The sequence below is a fragment of the Perca fluviatilis genome, chromosome 11 (genome assembly GCF_010015445.1).
Source record: "Perca fluviatilis chromosome 11, GENO_Pfluv_1.0, whole genome shotgun sequence".
In the NCBI taxonomy this organism is placed as follows: Eukaryota; Metazoa; Chordata; class Actinopteri; order Perciformes; family Percidae; genus Perca; species Perca fluviatilis.
Window position 1 is genome coordinate 24650846 of NC_053122.1, and position 18618 is coordinate 24669463.

General features: G+C 38.2%; 2 protein-coding genes across 2 annotated transcripts in view; both read left to right on the plus strand.

The window, feature by feature from the left end:
• The first annotated feature begins 9286 nt into the window (after positions 1–9286).
• On the plus strand, positions 9287–11219 carry mrps14 (mitochondrial ribosomal protein S14). Its single transcript, XM_039814561.1, has 3 exons — positions 9287–9409; positions 10228–10392; positions 10604–11219. The coding sequence occupies exons 1-3, from the start codon at positions 9287–9289 to the stop codon at positions 10784–10786; spliced, it is 471 nt and encodes a 156-aa protein (XP_039670495.1). The 3' UTR covers positions 10787–11219.
• Positions 11220–17033: 5814 nt separating this feature from the next.
• The window catches only part of LOC120569045 (calcyclin binding protein), a 7876-nt gene continuing 6291 nt past the window's right edge, over positions 17034–18618 (plus strand). The window contains exons 1-2 of the mRNA XM_039816862.1: positions 17034–17191; positions 18439–18618. The exon at positions 18439–18618 is cut by the window's right edge and continues 31 nt beyond it. Coding sequence (XP_039672796.1) covers positions 17174–17191; positions 18439–18618 — 198 coding nt within the window. The 5' untranslated portion in view covers positions 17034–17173. The remainder of the gene's footprint in view (positions 17192–18438) is intronic.

The window sequence follows — 18618 nt, forward strand, 5'->3', positions numbered from 1 at the left end:
CATTGGACCTGCGAGTTCAGAATGGGGAGAACTGAGACAAACAGAAGCCTGCAAATCCAATGCTGACCTGGCGTTCTTGCTGTTGCACTTTAATCTTTGTATTTCTTGTTATTGTGACCTCAGGATGTTTGCTATTGTCTGTAAAGGTTTTTATTATGATCGCTGTCTGTTACGGGCTTACTAGCTAGCTTACTATAGCTGTCTACCTCAGTGGACATGGCTCCATGCATTCGCTGTCTTCTTTGAAAACAAATGTACATGACCAGAGGGAGAAGATGGGGGGGGGAGAGTCGCCAATGCGTTTTTACAACAGTGTCGCCAAGTATCTATTCCGAAGCTGTAGGTGGAGCTCTATAGAGAAACCTGCGAGCAAAACGCGAAATTGCCAAAACTTTAATGTTACATTATCTCAAAGCTCTCTATTTAGTTCTCTTTGGCGGCACCTATCGCGATAAGCAGTAATTGCAGGTGTGTTTTTTGATCTCACTTTTTTTTTAAAAGGGGAGAGAGAGGGTAAAGACATGCAGCAAAGGGCCGCGGCCGCAAGGACTGAGCCTTTGTACATGGGGCGCACGCTCAACCAGGTGAGCTACGCCAGAGAGCCAAACATGTTGTCTGTGTGACGTCAGTTAGTTGCGAGTTGAAGTTGTTGCGTTAGCTCCGCCTACCCTCTCCGGCAGACCAACCATTGCTGGTTGATGGAAAACGTCACTGACTGTGCGCCGCTTGTGATTTTCCCAGGGAATGTCGCCCCAGACACCCAGTTCATTAAAGTGCAAATGCAAGGGCTTTCATCACTGAGCCATAGGCTCAATCACCATTGTGTTACCTCCTTCAGACATTTGTTAAACTACTTTAAAGAATTAAGTTTACAGCTTTTTCTTACAAATATCTACATTTGTACAGCATCTGTCACACACAAAATTGAATCGTTGCAGTTTATTATGTAAATTATACATTTGCAAACTAGAAAACCTATCACAATTTTCAAATAGACATTATGGGTTAGAAAAAAGTGTTGTCATAGCCTATTTTGATATTTCTGAGTCTGGTATGAGTTCTCAGGAGTACTTCAACATTTTGAGAAAAACACATTCACTTTTTTGCTTATATAAGATGATTGATACTTCTCCCATGTCTGTATGGTAGATAAGAAGCTACAGACAGCAGTCAGTTAGCTTAGCACCAAAACTGGACACTCTTCAAAGGTATTGTAACACAATTTTGATTGCATCAACTATACATGCAGCAACTACTGAATGTGTACAGTACCTGTGCTCAAAGAACCACTTTTAGTAACTTAAACATGAACCTTCATTGAATCCTTTCAAGTAAACATGCAAAAAGCACATTAACTCTATACTCTTTGAACCATATGGTATATTTAATCACCCCCAGGCTAACTGTGGTAAGGGGAACTGAACATTGCTGATTGCATGTTTCCTTGTGGATCTGGAAACTGTTGATTGAGAGGGCTGATGTGATCTGAAAGGGAGCTGCACTATAAGGGGCTTTGTGCGAAATGGGAACTGACAGACGGATCCAAATAGCACCCGCAGATATCTAACACATGAAATGTGTTTAAAGACTAAATGTCTGGCTCGTCTGGGGGTTATTAGGCTAGATTAACACAGCACAACTCAAAGCTGACACTTTTCCATTATTGTGGTAAAAAGTTGATTTTTTTTTTTCATTCCTAAACATTTCGAAATAGGGACAACGTGTTTTATGGTTGTTTACGTGGAAATGACAAGATCAGATCAGTGGAAACTGGGCCAAAGCTGGCGTCAATGCTACATTCCGCATCTTTACACTTGTGAAATGTCTTGAAGGCTGTTTTTATTTTTTACCGGTGTAAGCTGAACGTGTGTGACCTTGGAGGAAAGCAGATCAGATTAGAGGCTGCAGTGTAGATAAAGCATAAGTTATTTAGGGAGAACAAACTAATGCCACATGGAGGTTTGATGAATGTGTTTCAAAGCCCTTATGTGTGTGTTTGGCTTTCTTTGATGCCTCCTACACTGTGCACATACAAACAAAGTTGTGGGTACACATAAGCGCGCGCACACACACACACACACACACACACACACACACACACACACACACACACACACACACACACAGATTATATACATGTTCATAAATTATGCGCTGTTGCCCTGTCACCAGTTGAATTCAATGCAAAACACTGTTCAGTTTTTCATTGTTTGTTAGTCAACCACACAGTATAAAAAAAAAGGCAGAAATTGTTTGTCTATGTCGTGATTATCTGCTAATGTTGTTTAACTACTGTGAGCAGTCAACACATCTGGCTTTCAGACTTCCAAAGATTACTTTTAATGTGGGCTATGTTTTGTTAGACAGCATATGGTAAAGACCAAAATAAAAATATGGCAATGATATGAAACAACGGCTGTGGTCTTGACTCAGACCTGTAGGGTCATTAATACAGTACACATCTGCTTTAGATCACAACTTTAAAAACGTACATATACATTTGTTCTCTCAATTTTTCACACGGAAAAATGAACTACAGAGAAGAATTAAGCCACTTAGTTAGGCATTTATATACACTACAATTCACACAATGAGATGAACCTGCCATCACAATGATAATTAATGAGTCCTTCAATTCATGTGCATGGAATGGAGTCTGTGCAAGCACATTAATTAGCAAATGAGTTAATTGGAACAGACAAGGCAAGTCAAGCAGCAGTCTGACGGATGAGCTGGTGTCAACAGCTGTTACAGAGCTTCCTGCCTGGGCTGATGTGAATACCAGTCCTCAGGCTCGGGTCATCCTGTCTTTGGCGCCGTGTGGAGACCTGACCCCCCGGTCCACCGGCTTACATAACCCAAACGCTACTGCTTTTTTTTTTTTTTATCTCAGTGACTCACCGATGTTTTTTTTTTTGTTTTTTTTATTTTCTTATTTGAATTTTAGGGGCTATATAACACAGTATTAATGGAATTACAAAGCATAGAAACATAACAGGGTTAATTTTTGCCTCCGAGAAGAGAGACTAACGTGAGAATTTAAAAAGAGACAAGCTCGGGCAGGTAAAGCTGCATAACTTCCTGTCACTTCCAAAATTTGTGGCTGATGCTTGCTTTACAGCGTCAATGGAACAAATAGTCCGCTTCCATAAAAGTAACTACCCATGGAATTTAGATTTCCAAAAGAATGAAAATAAATGAGAAACACAATCCTAATAATTCATCACAGAACTACTGCTGCATTTGTGACAGATACACACAAAAAATGATCCCCTCTGTGTGAGCTATCTGATTTCGACTGACAGTAAAAACAAAGATAACCTTTGACTGATAGGCCAAGACCTTTAGGGTCTCCACTGGAAACTCGAGGTACCCGGTTACAGACAGAGTGACAGTGACAAATAACACACTATTCATGTCATCTTGTTCTTTTATAGGGAGTTTTAAATGACTCATTTTCTTCCTGTGTTGATATGATTCATACACAAACATGAAAAAGTGAGGCCAAATGATTTTACACAAACTCTGACAAAAAGGAAATTATTTCAGCTTTGTAAAACGGCACCAGGAGTTACCCTTCACCTGATTCTCTTGGGTCAAGAAAGATTTGTTTTCAAAGCTTGCGGCCTACACTTCCTCAAGCACTGGTGGTCCTGTAGCTAAGTATAATCACAGATGTGTCTATACCCCCCCCCCCCTTCTCTCTCTCTCTGTTTCTTTCTTATTCTCTCTACACTCCAAAGTAACTGGTCTCGTTTGAATTCAGATCTCATCTTAAAGTACTTTTGTTCTTCTGCTTGACAATGACATCAACACCTAGCAATACAATCAAGGGAATAATACGTTTTGGCTTTTACACATTATGTCTTTATATCCTCTGAAATGGGCAAAAACAGAAGTGGTGAAAACACAAACCTGCTAATGTTTTTCTTCATGAGGTTATGCATCAAACATTTTAATTACAAAGTGGAGCAGCTCTTGAATCTGGGAGGAAGAGTGGTTGGTTGTATAAAATCCTTCCCTCAGTGGGGCATGAGTGAATGCAGCATATCTGCAGATGGGACTCATCATTTTTACTTGACCCAAAAGACTCAGTTCCAAGTCTTACAATATTGTGATTGATAACATTAGGTTGGTAATATATCTGCCAGAAAATGATAAAACAGATGCTATGAGACAATCATGCATACGACTGATGGCCACACTATTTCACTTTAAAATATAATGTGTTTGAGAGGCACAATTTCCCAAATGTTAAAAATGAATATAGTTTGTATTTGTGCATTTTTGAAAACATCATAAATCATAAATAAAAGCTTTAAACATCAGACTAATCATGTTATGGTTCTAAATTTACTAAATTTACTCCAGAATTATTAAATATTAATTAGTACATATTAGTTAGTTAAATCACAATACAAAGTGTCAGTTGACCTGATGATATTATTCATTTGTATCCATTTATTCAATTGGTATATCATTCCAAATGTCATTTTTACTCACGGGGAAACTGCTTATATCAGGCAGAAGAGTCCTAGCTCTAGGAAAGACCCTGTGACCTTTGCACATTTGCACTTGCAAAAACATGCAGTGACCTAAAGAGGGTTTTCTTTGAACGCTGTGATAGGTCTGTATTTGTGTGCGATTCTCTGCTTTAAAACGTATGTGTGAATTCATTAAGGATGTGAGCTTGCATGCGTGCCATAAATTTGACCAAGCTCTCTCTTTCCTTTTCTTTCTCTCTCTCCTCTGGGAAGCTAGACATTCCTCGGGCCTGGAAAGCAGAGACGCCTGAGTCAGTCAGGTCATGGCCTCCCATTAAATGAGCTGTATCTGCTTCAAATGGACACTGATTACTAAGAAGAGAAGGAGTTCCCATGCTGACATGTCAGTGAAGGTATCGTAACGGCTGCTCATTAAGTGCCTGTAACCTAATGTCAATGTGTAAGATGCAGTTTTAAAAATCAAGACATTAAGACATATATAAATGTAACTAAATAATAAGTCAAAACACTGCATATAGTGTGTTTAGTTATAAAGTGCTGGAGTGCCTACAATATCTTTTTCTCCCCTAATTTTGCTGTCTCCGTTACTCTTAAGGTACACTTACACAGGGTTTAAATATGGTTGCATGACTGAAAGAGTTTTCCATGTTAAAAAAAATCCAGTCTGAATGGTTTGCTTTGTCAATGATTTATTAAATCACCTTTAAATACTGTAACATGTGCTTGCTTCTTTTCATTTGGCAAAAAAGTTTGTCAGAAACGTTGGTAATAAAACAATGGTCCAGTTGAAGGCTTGAAAAACTGTGGCTCCGCTTGTGAAGTTTACGACATCTCGAGGACAGAGAGAGAGTTATTTATTTTACCCAGCGAGAGAAATACAGGAAATGTCTCACGGTTACGTTTTTTCCTCTTTGCACCAGGTACTGTATGCATTTGATTATGGTCTCATAGAAAGAGTGGAATGTTTAAAATGGACTGTAATCACTTCACCACATTTGTATAGACTGGTCTGTCAAGACATAACACTTTCTTGACATTAAGTGACTGTAATGTGCATGGCGTAGATAGAAATAGGCACACGCTGAACTAAAGTAAAGAAATATTGTGAGAAAAAGAATAAACACGTTTTGTAGATTGATCCAACATGAATACAATCGGCTCATTTACAGTATTTAATAGTTTATCTGTCAACAAGTCAGAAGTTCACCCTTTAAACAAAAACACATTTAATTCATTTGTCCCAACCAGCAGATTAAAATGTTAATGTAGGAATGATATCTGGATAGTCATCCATTTACATTTATGAAAATATACAAACATTTGCTTGTCTTAGAAATTATGACTTGGTTATATAAGTTTTATAATATCAGGATCGTTGCCAGGCTATACAGCAAAGACTAGGTAGTCTAAAGTTTTGACCCTATATAATATTATGTTATGGTATAGAAATATAAGCAACTAAAGATTAATTCACTCAAAACTGGTTTCAAATATGTGAGTTACCAGAGGAATACATGCTGCAACGTGATGCTATAATCCGGCCTTGAGCCGTCTAAAGTGAGATCCCATTCCCTCCCAGATGCCAAAGTTAAGCTTTGTTAAGTTTTATTAATACATATGTCACCACTGTTTTGCTCCTGACTGGTACAGTAATTATGTGGGCATGATTTATGTTCACAGGATGGTCATGTTGTACAGCGTTAGGTCGAGAGAGGGAAAGCCCACGGAGCAGCTTGTTTATTGCTCAGAAGTTGAATTGTATTTATAATGATGTCATCCTGAACAGAGGTGGCAGACACGGTCATGTTTACCCTGGAGCAGCAATAATCAAAATATGCCACTTTCCCTCCCTCTGAAAACACTCCCAAACAACCAAATGGATAGAAAACACACCGCCCTGTCACATTTTCATCTCCATGTGGTATTTTCAGCCACAAGACCCTTGTGTATTGGATTCATCTTGTTTAGGATGGGATGCCAGAATGCCTAAACCATTATAGCAGAAGGTAGAGTTGATGAACACCGGAAAGGTTAGTTGGTTGCAAATGGCTCTCTTGTAACTTTAGTGGAAACAGAGAGCTTTCCTTTGAGCCTAACTGCAGGGCTCCATAAAGACTCTCCTTAACATGGTTTCATTTTGATACAGTATGTCCAATATGAACATTCATTTGATTAGGCAGCGAAGGTCAGTATAAATCAAATTCATGATACATTTCAAGTTCGTGCTTCTGTACTAAAACGTGACCAACGCACACGGCAGTAGCTCAGTCCGCTGGGACTTGGCTTGGGACGCCAGGTCAAGTCCTCGTACATCAATGTGTGCATCATGAGTGGGGACTGGTAGTTGGAGAGGTGCAAGATCACGTCCATGGGCACTGCTGAGGTGCCCTTGAGCAAGCCACTGAACCCCCAACTGCTTTGACATCTCTCCATTTGATGCATGTGAATAGGTCCTGTGTGTAATTTGCATAATAACAGTGAAAACATTTCAAATTCCCTGGCCGATTAATAAAGGATGTCTTCTTCTTTAATAGTCTTAGCCTCAGTTACATCATTTTGACTGCTCACTGCACTGCTGTCATTTTTATGGATGAGGCCACTTGTCTTGTCTACTGTGTCCCTGAGTAATCTTAACCTATCTCAGAATCAGATCGGTTTCCTATTGCATGGCTTTGCTTCCAAATCTCCCAAGTATTTGCCATGATCCAGCCTGAGATCCCCTGCAAGGGATGAAACTGCACTGCTGTTAAGACACCTGTCTACATGACAACTTTATATTCAATTGCTTCTTTAAAGCCAGCTGACGAGACTGCACTAGTTGTTCTACTGTCATTTGTATTATCCACTCGTAAAATGTAAAAAGTCCAGGTATCAAGGATTTCCTTCAATGCTCTTTCTCCATTGGTCCCTTAACACTAAGCACTCAAGGATACACACAGATGTTTCTGTACATTCTTTACATTGTCAAAAAGTAACACTGCAGAGCTGTTCATACTGAGTTAAATAGAGCCACCAGGCTCTTCCTCAGAATTCGAAATGTCACTAGTTAAAGCATTAAAATACTTCTAACGAGAGCTATCTGGTATCTATTTGTGTTTTTCTACTGTAGAAATATATATTTTTTTACAAGTAACACTTGAAATGATAAAGGCACTTGCAGATTACCAATCCCAGTGGACACAAGATATGTGCGTGTCTTTTCTGTCGTTTCTAACTAGGGATAGATACCTTGTTCAAAGAAACATTGGTGACACTTAAAAATACTGTTCCAGTTGCTGATGCTAATTGCTTAAACCACATGTTCTCATTGTTTTCACATTTTGTCTTTGTTTTTTCTAATGCAGGTGACCAGCATGATTATCATGCATACGGTTGCTCAAGCACAGGTACTCCATACTGCATGTGTCATTTTGAAAATACTCCTCCAGCAGAAAGGTATTTCTGCCAAGCAACACAAAGACCTGGCAACCTGGCATTTATAATTTCTTTACAATACATAGAAATGTAGAAGGTCACCTTTCAGAACCTCTCAAGCTTTTGACATCTCTTTGCTATGGAGGTAGAAGAAATTACAGAGGGAATGATTTTGCCTTCCCGGTGATCTTGGAACAGCCACCTCAGGGGTTTGAACTATAATGTAAAACCAACTGAGGGCCAAAAAGCAGTTAAAATATATGCTGCTGTCAAATGACAATGCTGCTCGAAAACTGAACACAAACTTTTTTCTTGCTTGACAACCATCTAGTTGCACAATGCGGGGATTTGAAAATATATGTCGCCTACTAACTGAGAATATAAAAAACAGTTGAATATTCTGACCTCAGGTTATTTCATGCATCAACAAATGTATTTTAATACTTTGCGGTGTTAGTCTGATGCTATATATATATATATTTTTTTTTAATCAGGTTTACAAACAGCACTATCTATTATTTATGCTACGTAGATCTACTTTGTCTACTGTCATTTTTCATTTAATTTAAGCCTGTACAGATTTTCCAGCCTGCTTCATAATGTTGCTCTTTATAGAGGAAGCACTGCCTGCAGTTTGTCATGTGTTAATATTTAGCCAAGAACGCATCAGCTCAAGGCTTCAAAATAATGGGGATTGTTTAAGAAAACTTTAATGGAGTCTGGAGCGATTGTTAAATTGTTTCTATAAAATCTGTTTAGGACAATGCCCCGCTGAACCATATGTTGAAAGAAGACCAACCTGTACTGTTTTATATATGTACTTCCTTAAAACACAAGACTTTAATTGGTAGTGGTGTCAGGGGAGAAGAGATGTGTCTGGGTTTCAGATGATTGAAGAATAGGATTTCAGTCAGACATAAGGTTTAGATTCAGCATCAAAAAGACCCCACTCCTTTTGGGTGGTGAGAGAGAGAGTATGAGCTTAAACTCATGCAACGACACTGCCACCTGTTGGTTCTTACGTAGCACTACAAGGGTCTAAAACTGCAAGTCCCAACCTGGGACTCCTGTTGGTCAAGTCACCTGGTCAACTAGTCTCGCATTTGCCAGTCAAAAATGCAAATGGCACGGTAAAAGTAAACTCACATAATCAGTTTGTCCAACAGTAGGTATTAGGAGCTTATATAGGCCTACTTATAGTTTCTTGGCTATTCATCATCTGAAATTACAAACTCTAATAAAGCTAAACATAATCACGTAATAATAAGCTGATTGCAACGTTGAGTGGAAAAGATAGATGGATTGATCCACAAAACTCGAAGATGTGTTTCCATTTATCATTTCACACTCCCGGTCAATAGGTGGCGATGTTTCAGTGTGTTATTATCCTCCTTCGGTGGTTTTGCACAACATCATTCAATATGGCAGCCCACAGGATAGCATGTTTAGGGTTAAATGCCCTTTATTCCACTGTCTGCGCCCCAAAGCAGGTACTTTACCTATTATAACGCGATATTTTGTGTTTTAAGTCTTTCTCATTAAGACTGCATTGCATATCATTGACAGAAGAATGGAGAAAGCAGCGTTTTCAGTGTAGCTAAGCTAGTGGTCTTACTAGCTAGCTAGCTTTCTGGCGTTAGCTTCGTATCTAATGCTAGTTAGCCTACTTAGTGACAAACGTTGCTAAGTAACTTAAGTATCTATTTAGCGTAATAGCTAATAGCAAGGGAATTGTCTTTTTTTCGCAACATACAAAACTCGAGAGAGAAAAGTGGAAATGACTTTAAAGTCATTTCTGAAGCTAACAGTGTCTTGACATCCATCCTCACCTCCTGCTCTGTTACACCCATAGGTTAACGTCACACCACTCAGTCTCTGTAGCTAATGTCGGTCTGTTTTATGAAGGTGAACGAAGGTATATTTGATGAAACTGATGCTACAGTGAGGATGAGTAGCGAGGGGATGCAGAGTTGAGTCCAAAAGCCCATGCTGACCTTGTACTTGTCCGTAGCACAACAGTGCGAATGAATCCAAATGATTAACCTTGTGATCACAAGAAAAACATTGGTAGGGATTTAGTATTCCTGTAAGTTTGTTGCAGCTGCAGTCATATTATCGCTATGTAAATCTACACCTATATGTCAGTGATCAGTGATTTCAATCTACTAAATATTAAAGGCTTTAAGAATAGCCCGCAACGTTAGGCTCAGATCTTGAAAGAAACTCAGTTCGAGCTATTTACTCTGTGTGTGGTACCCGGGGGCCTAATATTAGCTGTCAATAACAACTGCCGTAACACTGTGTGCAGGCCCTGAGGAGCTGCTGGGGGGCGGTGGAGCAGGTGAGGGGTTACTACGTTGACTGGAGGATGCTGAGGGATGTCAAGAGAAGACAGATGGCTTTTGACTATGCTGATGAGAGGCTACGGATCAATGCACTACGGAAGAACACCATCCTACCCAAAGAGCTTCTGGTACAAAGCAATATTTCCACTCAAACTTTTTTGTTCATAGAACTGAGAAAAAATGCAATGTTATCATTTATTAAATTGCACCATAGTCAAATATTCTGTGATCGTTATCGGAGATGTTCCATTAAAAAACCAACATCAACAAGCTAATTCCAAATGATTTCAAATATTCAAAAAACACTGCATTCCTAAACAGTTTACAAATATTTTGCAGGAGGTAGCAGATAAAGAAATTGCAGCATTACCAAGGGACAGCTGCCCTGTGAGAATACGCAACAGGTGTATTCTGACTTCCAGACCTCGGGGAGTGAAGCGGAGGTGGCGCCTGAGCCGGATTGTCTTCCGTCACTTAGCTGACCACAACCAGATGTCTGGGATTCTGAGGGCCAGGTGGTGACAGGGGCTCCATTGGACACTACAGTCGGATTGGATCATGAAAAACCGGCTGTTTCAGTGGTTATTATGGGAAGAGCAGGACATCAGCATTCAATACAGACTTGTTTTGGCCTTTTAGTGTCTGGAGTTTTTAGTGGTATTGACTGTAATGAAACAGTTCCACCATTACCCTCAAAAGCCAGGAAGGTGTTAATGTTTAAAGTGAATCCACTGAGATCACTGCAGCATATCTTCAGAATTTTGTATATGCTAAAGACATGAAAATATCCATTCTGTAGATTATGTGTGTCCCAGTAAGTAAGTTGCTTTTGCTTTCTTATGGCTCTTCTAAATATGAAAAACAACATAATACATACTATTTAAAGAGCAATGATAATGGGACTCCTTGGAGGAGCTACTGTCAATGGATGAATAAATATTATTGTACATTACGAGCCTTTCTTTTACAAGTGTCTTATTATTTATGTATTACAGTTATTGTTAAATGTAGAATTTGACAGAGACTATCTATGTTGTATAGTCTTATTAATACAAATGTGGTTAAAGAAGTTAGTTACCCCTTTCGAGGTGTTAAGTGACCAAGGAATCACCTAAAAGGAAGACTGTGTTCAAAATGTGACTCCAAGAATTGTATCCATTATATAATCAGAATAAAGCTGATTATAAGATGTTTACTCTGAAAGGCATAACAACTACTTAAAAGAACATTTAGTGAAACAATGGCAGTGTATAGGCCGGCTTGCCAACCGCCACTAATCAAAAAGGAGGAGGTCACAATTTCATCATGAAATAATGACATCTTGCCAGGAAATCTGGAATAACGACAATAAGGGCAAGTCAAGTCAACTTTATTTATATAGCACATTTAAAACAACATAGATTGACACAAAGTCCTTTGCAACCAAGGCATATGGTTTGAAATCTGCCTCAATAGACAACATTGCATAGAAAAAAGTACATTAAAACAACAATACAGAATGTAATACAAAACAACTGACATTAAGACACCAAAGTCAAGTCGAGAAGAAGGAAGTTAGGACAGGGAATGAAATCAACAAAAGATGAACAATCTGTATAAAGAAATAAAAGATAAGTCAAGCGATAGAAAGCAGCTAAAAGCAAGTAAAAAAAGGTGGGTCTTTAAATTAAATTTACATTTTTCAAAAGTAGAACAGGCCTTAATGTTGGATGGGAGGTTGTTCTGAGTCGGTCACCTTTGGTTCTGCAGCGTGAGTGAGGGACTAGGAGGACCTGTTGTCACCTGAGTGACCTTGGGGCAAAATATATTGTAGTCCATTTAAGGCTTTAAAGACAAATAGTAAGATTTAAAATCTGTTTTTCACTGGTAGCGAATGCAGTTGAGCCAGAACAGGAGTGATGTGTTGTCCTTTCCTTTTACCAGTTATAAGTCTAGCGGCTGCGTTTTGGGCCATTTGGAGTCTGGAGAGGGTGGAGTGGAGCAAACCAAAATACAGCGAAATACAATTATCAATCCGAGAGGTGATAAATGCATGAATAACTATAATATAGAGATAGAGATTATTACAAAATTCAAAAGTCTGTCAAAGTGAGAAGTAGAGGTACATGTAGGAAAGAAGAAGCACTTTTTCTAGGCTAAGATTAGGACCATAGACTGTAAAAATGACATAAGGACATACAGGACTCAGTGCTACTTTATACATGATGAAAAAGCGTGTCAGCTAAATGTGAGACTTGTAACTGCAAGGGAACGGTTTAACGTGCTGATAGGTTGTAGGAAGTTCAGTGTAGAAAGAGGAAGATTGAAGGACAGATTGGTAGATATGGAATGGGAGTGGAGCATCAAAGGACTCTTAGAGACAGGGGAAAAACAAGTACAGGTTAAATGGATTTTATTTAATTGAAACAGGTTTAATAACCAGAATATAACTTATTTGCAATGTTGTTTTTTGTATTAGCCTACTGTTGACTGTTTAACATGTCACGATGTTACATACCGGTACACTAGGTGGCGGCGTGTTCTCTTAATACGTCCATGCATGCACCTTAATCTATGTTTGTAGCCCGCCAATGAAACAAAAAAGAAGAAGTAGTAGTAGTAGGAGGAGGAGGAGGAGGAGGAAGAGGACTTAGAAACAATAAATGATAGAACTAAAGTTGTAGGGGAATGTGCAAAGTGTGATAAATTAAAAGAAGAGACTTGATTGTGAGTAAAGGTGATTTTGTGGTCTTCATGGCTGAGATAATCAATTGTTCGGCACAGACCAGTAGTAGAACTGAAAGAATTAAAATAAATGTTAAGTCAGCCGAAAAATACTTGGATGCAAAGGGAATGCCTTTGGAAAGAGTAAGAGACATTCTTAATGATGAAGCACAACAATCTCAGACATGGGTGTTTTAATTATACTCCAGTGGAATGCTAGGAGTTTAATTGCAAACGGTCAAGAATTCAAGAAATATGTTGAAAGTTTAAAAGAAAAACCTAATATACGTAATTTGTATACAAGAAACATGGCTAGTGCCTAGGTTGGATTTTTGTAATAAAGGGGTATAATTCTATAAGAAGGGATAGGGACATAGGTAAAGGAGGAGGAGTTGTAATTTTTATACAGATTATAGAGAGATAAAGAACGGGAATGACTTGGAATACATAGTTACAGAAATAAGGTCCAGTGAGAATAAGGTGACAATTATAAACTTTTATAATCCACGCAGACAAATGGAGATAGGGCAACTTGGAGGACATTTGGAAGGATTTGACAGGGAGAATTATTTGGTGTGGGGATTTTAATGCACATAGTACATTATGGGGAGATAGGGATGATGTTAATGGAAAGGTAATTGAAGAATTTATGGAAGAGAAAGAGTTGGTATGTCTGAATGATGGTTCTGGTACCAGAATAGACGTGGCAAGGGGTACAGAGACAGCAATAGATACTATTATATATATGTTATATTAGGTACTGAGGGAAAATACAGTAGGGAGTGATCACTATCCTATTAGAATTAAGATAGGAGTGGAATTAAGAAATGAACATGAAGTAAGAAAAGAGAGATGGATTTTAGAAAAAGCAGATTGGGATAAGTATAGAGAAGTTAGTGATGAATTAATACTATCTATTGATAAAAATCATGATATTGAAATTAGCAGTGGTATAATTGTTGCAGCAGGAGTTGCAATTCCAAAAACTAAGCCTAAGACAAGAAAGAATGTAAGGAAGTAATAAAAGAAAGAAATAGAGCATTTAAAGAGTTAAAGAGAACACATCATTTTCAGAATTTAGTTCAATATAAAACATCTCAGACAATAGTCAGGAAAACAGTAAGGCAAGCTAAAAAAGATCACGGAAAAAGTTATGTGACTCTATTGGTCGAACTACTCCAGTGAAGAGAATTTGGAACATGATTAAAAAAATGAAAGGGAATGGAAGGGAATATGGATTGAGGGGCAAATAACTATCACTAGTAATAAGGAAAAAGCAGAGGTTATGGCAAAAGCATTAGCCAAAGTTCACAGCTCAGGAAATTTAAATCATGAAGAAAAGAGAGGTAGAGAAAAAACAGTTGAAAAATATCAGTATGTGTTTGACAATGAGGATAGTGAAGGAGGTGTATTGGATGTATTATTTACCAAGTCTGAACTCAATAAGGCATTGAGGAAATTAGATAAGTCATCTCCAGGGAGAGATAAAATCTGTTATTCCATGTTGGAGAACTTAAGTGATAAGGGGAAGGATGTGTTGTTAAGTCTATATAATAAACTATGGGTAAACAGTTGCATTCCTAGAACATGGAAGGAATCTATAATTATTCCTATTAGGAAACCTGGGAAAGATCCTCAAATAGCGAATAACTATAGACCGATTGCTTTAACGTCCCAGATGGGGAAAACTATGGAGAGGATGATAAATGACAGGCTTACATATTGCATAGAAAATAAAGGATTAATGCAAAATGATCAAAGGGTAGAGGTACCATGGATCCCATTGTATACCTAGAAGATACGATAAGGAAGGCTCAGGTGAATAAAGAATCTGCAGTGGCAGTATTTTTTTATATTGAAAAGGCATAAGATATGTTGTGGAAAGAAGGTATGCTGATTAAGCTAAAAATATTGTGAATAAAGGGAAGAATGTTCCAGTGGATAAAAGGGTTTTTATCTGACAGAACAATTCAAATTAAAATAAATGGGGAATTAAGTAAGAGCTACAGTGTGGAAAATGGTGTCCCACAAGGGAACATTATCAGTCCACTATTATTTACAATAATGATTGATGATGTTTTTAAGGATATACAAAATTCAGTTGGGGTAGCATTGTTTGCAGACGATGGAGCAATGTGGAAAAAGGGAAGAAATATAGATTTTGTAGTGGATAAGATGCAGCAGGCAGTAAACACAGTCCAAGAATGGGCCATTCAATGGGGATTTAGGATCTCTATAGACAAAACAAAGACTTTATTCTTCTCTAGGAAGAAAATAAGTTTGAATGTAAAAATCTAATTATCTGGGAGAGAATTAGAACGAGTGGAATATTTGGGTATTTGGTTTGACAAAAAATTAACTTGGACAATGAACATCCAAAAAATTATAGATAAATGCAAGAAATGTTGAATGTGATGAGATGTTTGCGTGGAGTAGAATGGGGAACAAGTAGACACTGAAAGCCATTTATACAGGGCTGATGAGATCGGTATTTGATTATGGGTGTATAGTGTATGGGTCTGCTGCTAAAACATCATTAAATAAGTTAGATTTAATTCAGAACCAAGGTTTGAGGCTATGCTGTGGGGCAATCAAGATCACTCCAGTGGCAGCAGTTCAGGTAGAGATGGGGGAGATGCCTCTCCATCTTAGAAGAGACCAGCTGTCTCTTGTGCACTGGGCACATTTGAGGGGTCGTAGTGAAAAACATACGAGTCAGTCACTTCTATGGCAATGTCAAGAGAGAGAGAATGACCTAATTAAAAGTTTTAGTTGGGCAATAAGGCAGAAGGTAATAATAATGGGAATCAGTGCACTGGAAATAAGCCCTACAGTGGTATATCCAGTTGTTCCTCCTTGGCTATTGTCAGAGGTTCCAGTTGACTTAGGCTTATTTGAGGAAAAGGAGGTTAATGAAGTGGATCATTACAGGGTTCAGAGTTACATTTCAAGAAAATATAAAGAAGTCTTTTTATATACTGATGCATCTAAGCAGACGGATAAGAAAATGGAAATTGCTTATGTTATCCCTCAATTAAACATTGAAGCTGCTAAAAGAATTAATGATGATTTAGCTGTACACAGCGGATAGACCTAAGCAAGCTGTGATTGCTTTAGACTCCAGCTCAGCTTTGATAAGCCTTAAGTATCTTCACTCTGAGTCTAGACAGGACATAGTGTATCAGTGTTTCCTCTATGTTGATTTGACCGTGGCGGCCCCCCACGGCAACATTTCTGCCCCCCACGGTATTAGAAATAGGGCTGCATTGTTAGAGTGCAGGTCGGAGAACATTTGTATTTTAGGTGCATTATTTACATGCTGAAGTAGTGACACTGCATAATGTAATTAATAGTGGGTTTATTGTTATTTGCTACAGAATGCTTAGCCTATATGTCAAGATCAAAGTTGGCCTATATAGTAACTCAAAAAACACAGTTCAATCCCAACTGAAAATATGCCTCATTGTGTGTGAATAGAGGTGAATAAATATATTTGTTTGTGTTACAAGGGGGTTCGGACCTGCCCCCATTGCTAAAAAAAATCCTAAAGGAAACACTGGTGTATGAAATAATGCAACTAGCTAACAATCTGCTTAAGTCTGGTATTAGTACTACATTTATATGGGTACCAGCTCATATAGGTGTAGGAGGTAATGAATTGGCAGATGAATGTGCGAAGAAAGCAGCAGAGAAGCCTGATATAGAGGTGGATATTAAATACAGTAAAGCTGAAGTCAAAAGTATAATTAAAGCTAAAATAAATGGAAAATGACAGTTTTTATGGGATAATAAACACTTTGGGAGACACCTGTATAGTATTCAAGGAAAAGTGGGGAAGAACAGGAATACATACAGAAGTAAGCAAGAAGAAGATGTGGTGTCCAGAATGAGGCTAGGACATACAGGATTAAATATAAATTTATTTTTGTTTTTTTGTTTTCCTTTTTGAAGATAACTGGGGTATTAAAAATAATTTAAGAAAGTGTAGGTTGACCTCTTGATCCACACTCCAGTCCAGATGGTGGCGGTAATGCACAAAAAAGCTGGTTGCCAACCGCCATATAAAAAATAAACAAGAAGAAGGAGGAGGAGGACGTTATTCTGTGGAAGATCATCTTTGGAGAAAGTAACGTTACGTGCAGACTCACTCAGGAAGAGGACACAATCACATTTCTGAACCTAGCTAACATAACTGATAAAGCCTGAATGGATCTTACCGAACAGGTACACAACATGTTTTGATTCAGTTTACTATACGCCGACAGGGCAAAACTAGCTAGGGTTTGTATGGTATTAGCTAATGTTAACGTTAGTTGAGGTGGCTGAATTTAGCTACAACTAACGATATGTTACATGATTCAACTGACGCTCTAAACAGTGCTACGTTAGCTAACGTAGTTAACTTAGCAAATTAGCAAGTGCTGTATGTTAATGTTATGTTGTTAAGAAGATAGCGCATTTTAATCAGAACGTACTTAAACGCGTAACGTTACTTGCCAAAGATAGTGCATCGTGTCTGGCGGCATGTGTCAGGAGCTAGCTAGCTAGTTAGTTAGCAAGCAGTAATAAGCTATCATTGACTGGAGTAGTTAGATTCTAGCATTCTAGAACATTCTAGCAACGTAACGTACATAGCTAACTAACGTTAGCTAACGTTGAAGCTCATTATTTGGAGAGATTCACTGAGAGGCTAATGTTTGACTGAAATTCAATACAGTGACAGCCAAGAGTGCATCGGGTAGCTAGCTAAGGATAGGGGACAATCTATTTATCCTATCCATCTCTATTCACGTTTTAGTTTAGTTTAGTTAGTAAGTTGGCATCTTATGACTACCATTTACTTCAGCGTCCCTCATGTGTAGTTAACGTTATAAGGTTAATGTAATCGAACTTCTTCCAGCTAACTGATTTCACAAGGCATAAATATCACTATAAATAATAATGTCAGTGTGATAAACGCTCGAGTGTAGCTAGCTAGCTATACTTTTAGCTACATTTCCAGTTACAGGATTTGCATTAGATAAGACTGGGCAGAAAGAGGGAAATACAAAAAAAGAATTTATAAGCAGGGCTGGAACTAAGTTAAATCATTTTTTTTAACAATGCTATTTTACTAACTAGCTAAATGGTATATTATTTTTAGCTGATACAAAAACGATCAATTAATGCTTCCCAGAGGCTACCCCAAACATTGATGTATCGCTCTGACCCGTAACTGAAATGAAATTCAGGCAATTCTAAGTGCAACCTTTGTGGAGCAAAAGCTTAGTATTTTTAACTTGAGATATGATATGACTTGTTGATCAGCTAATGGCAAAACAATTTCAGTTTTGGAATGTAGACTGATGTAAAATAATATGTTTGGGCTTTGACACATTATCTAAAAAAAAATATGTTCTGTCCAACTGCCTTTAAATGGTCGAATTTAGGATCGTGCATTTCTCAGTGGTCTAATTCTTTCCCCAATACAGATCAACCAGTTGGAGGCAGATTTGCTGGAGCTGGGGTCACTCCTGGAGAAGGCAGAGAGGAAAAGAGTGCAGGAGCTGCTAAAGCAGGAGCAGCAGAAGGTGGAGAAGGAGCTTTCAGTCAAACGACAACAGAAGGAGAAACAAGCCATGAGAGAAGCAGACCGACCTCTTGCCTCTAAA

What these genes read in the sequence shown, in the direction of transcription:
- mrps14 (XM_039814561.1), top strand. Translation starts at nt 9,287, where the DNA reads ATGTTTCAGTGTGTTATTATCCTCCTTCGGTGGTTTTGCACAACATCA. An exon ending in CTGTCTGCGCCCCAAAGCAG is followed by an intron (nt 9,410 to 10,227) that starts GTACTTTACCTA and finishes CACTGTGTGCAG; the next exon opens with GCCCTGAGGAGCTGCTGGGG. An exon ending in TCCTACCCAAAGAGCTTCTG is followed by an intron (nt 10,393 to 10,603) that starts GTACAAAGCAAT and finishes AATATTTTGCAG; the next exon opens with GAGGTAGCAGATAAAGAAAT.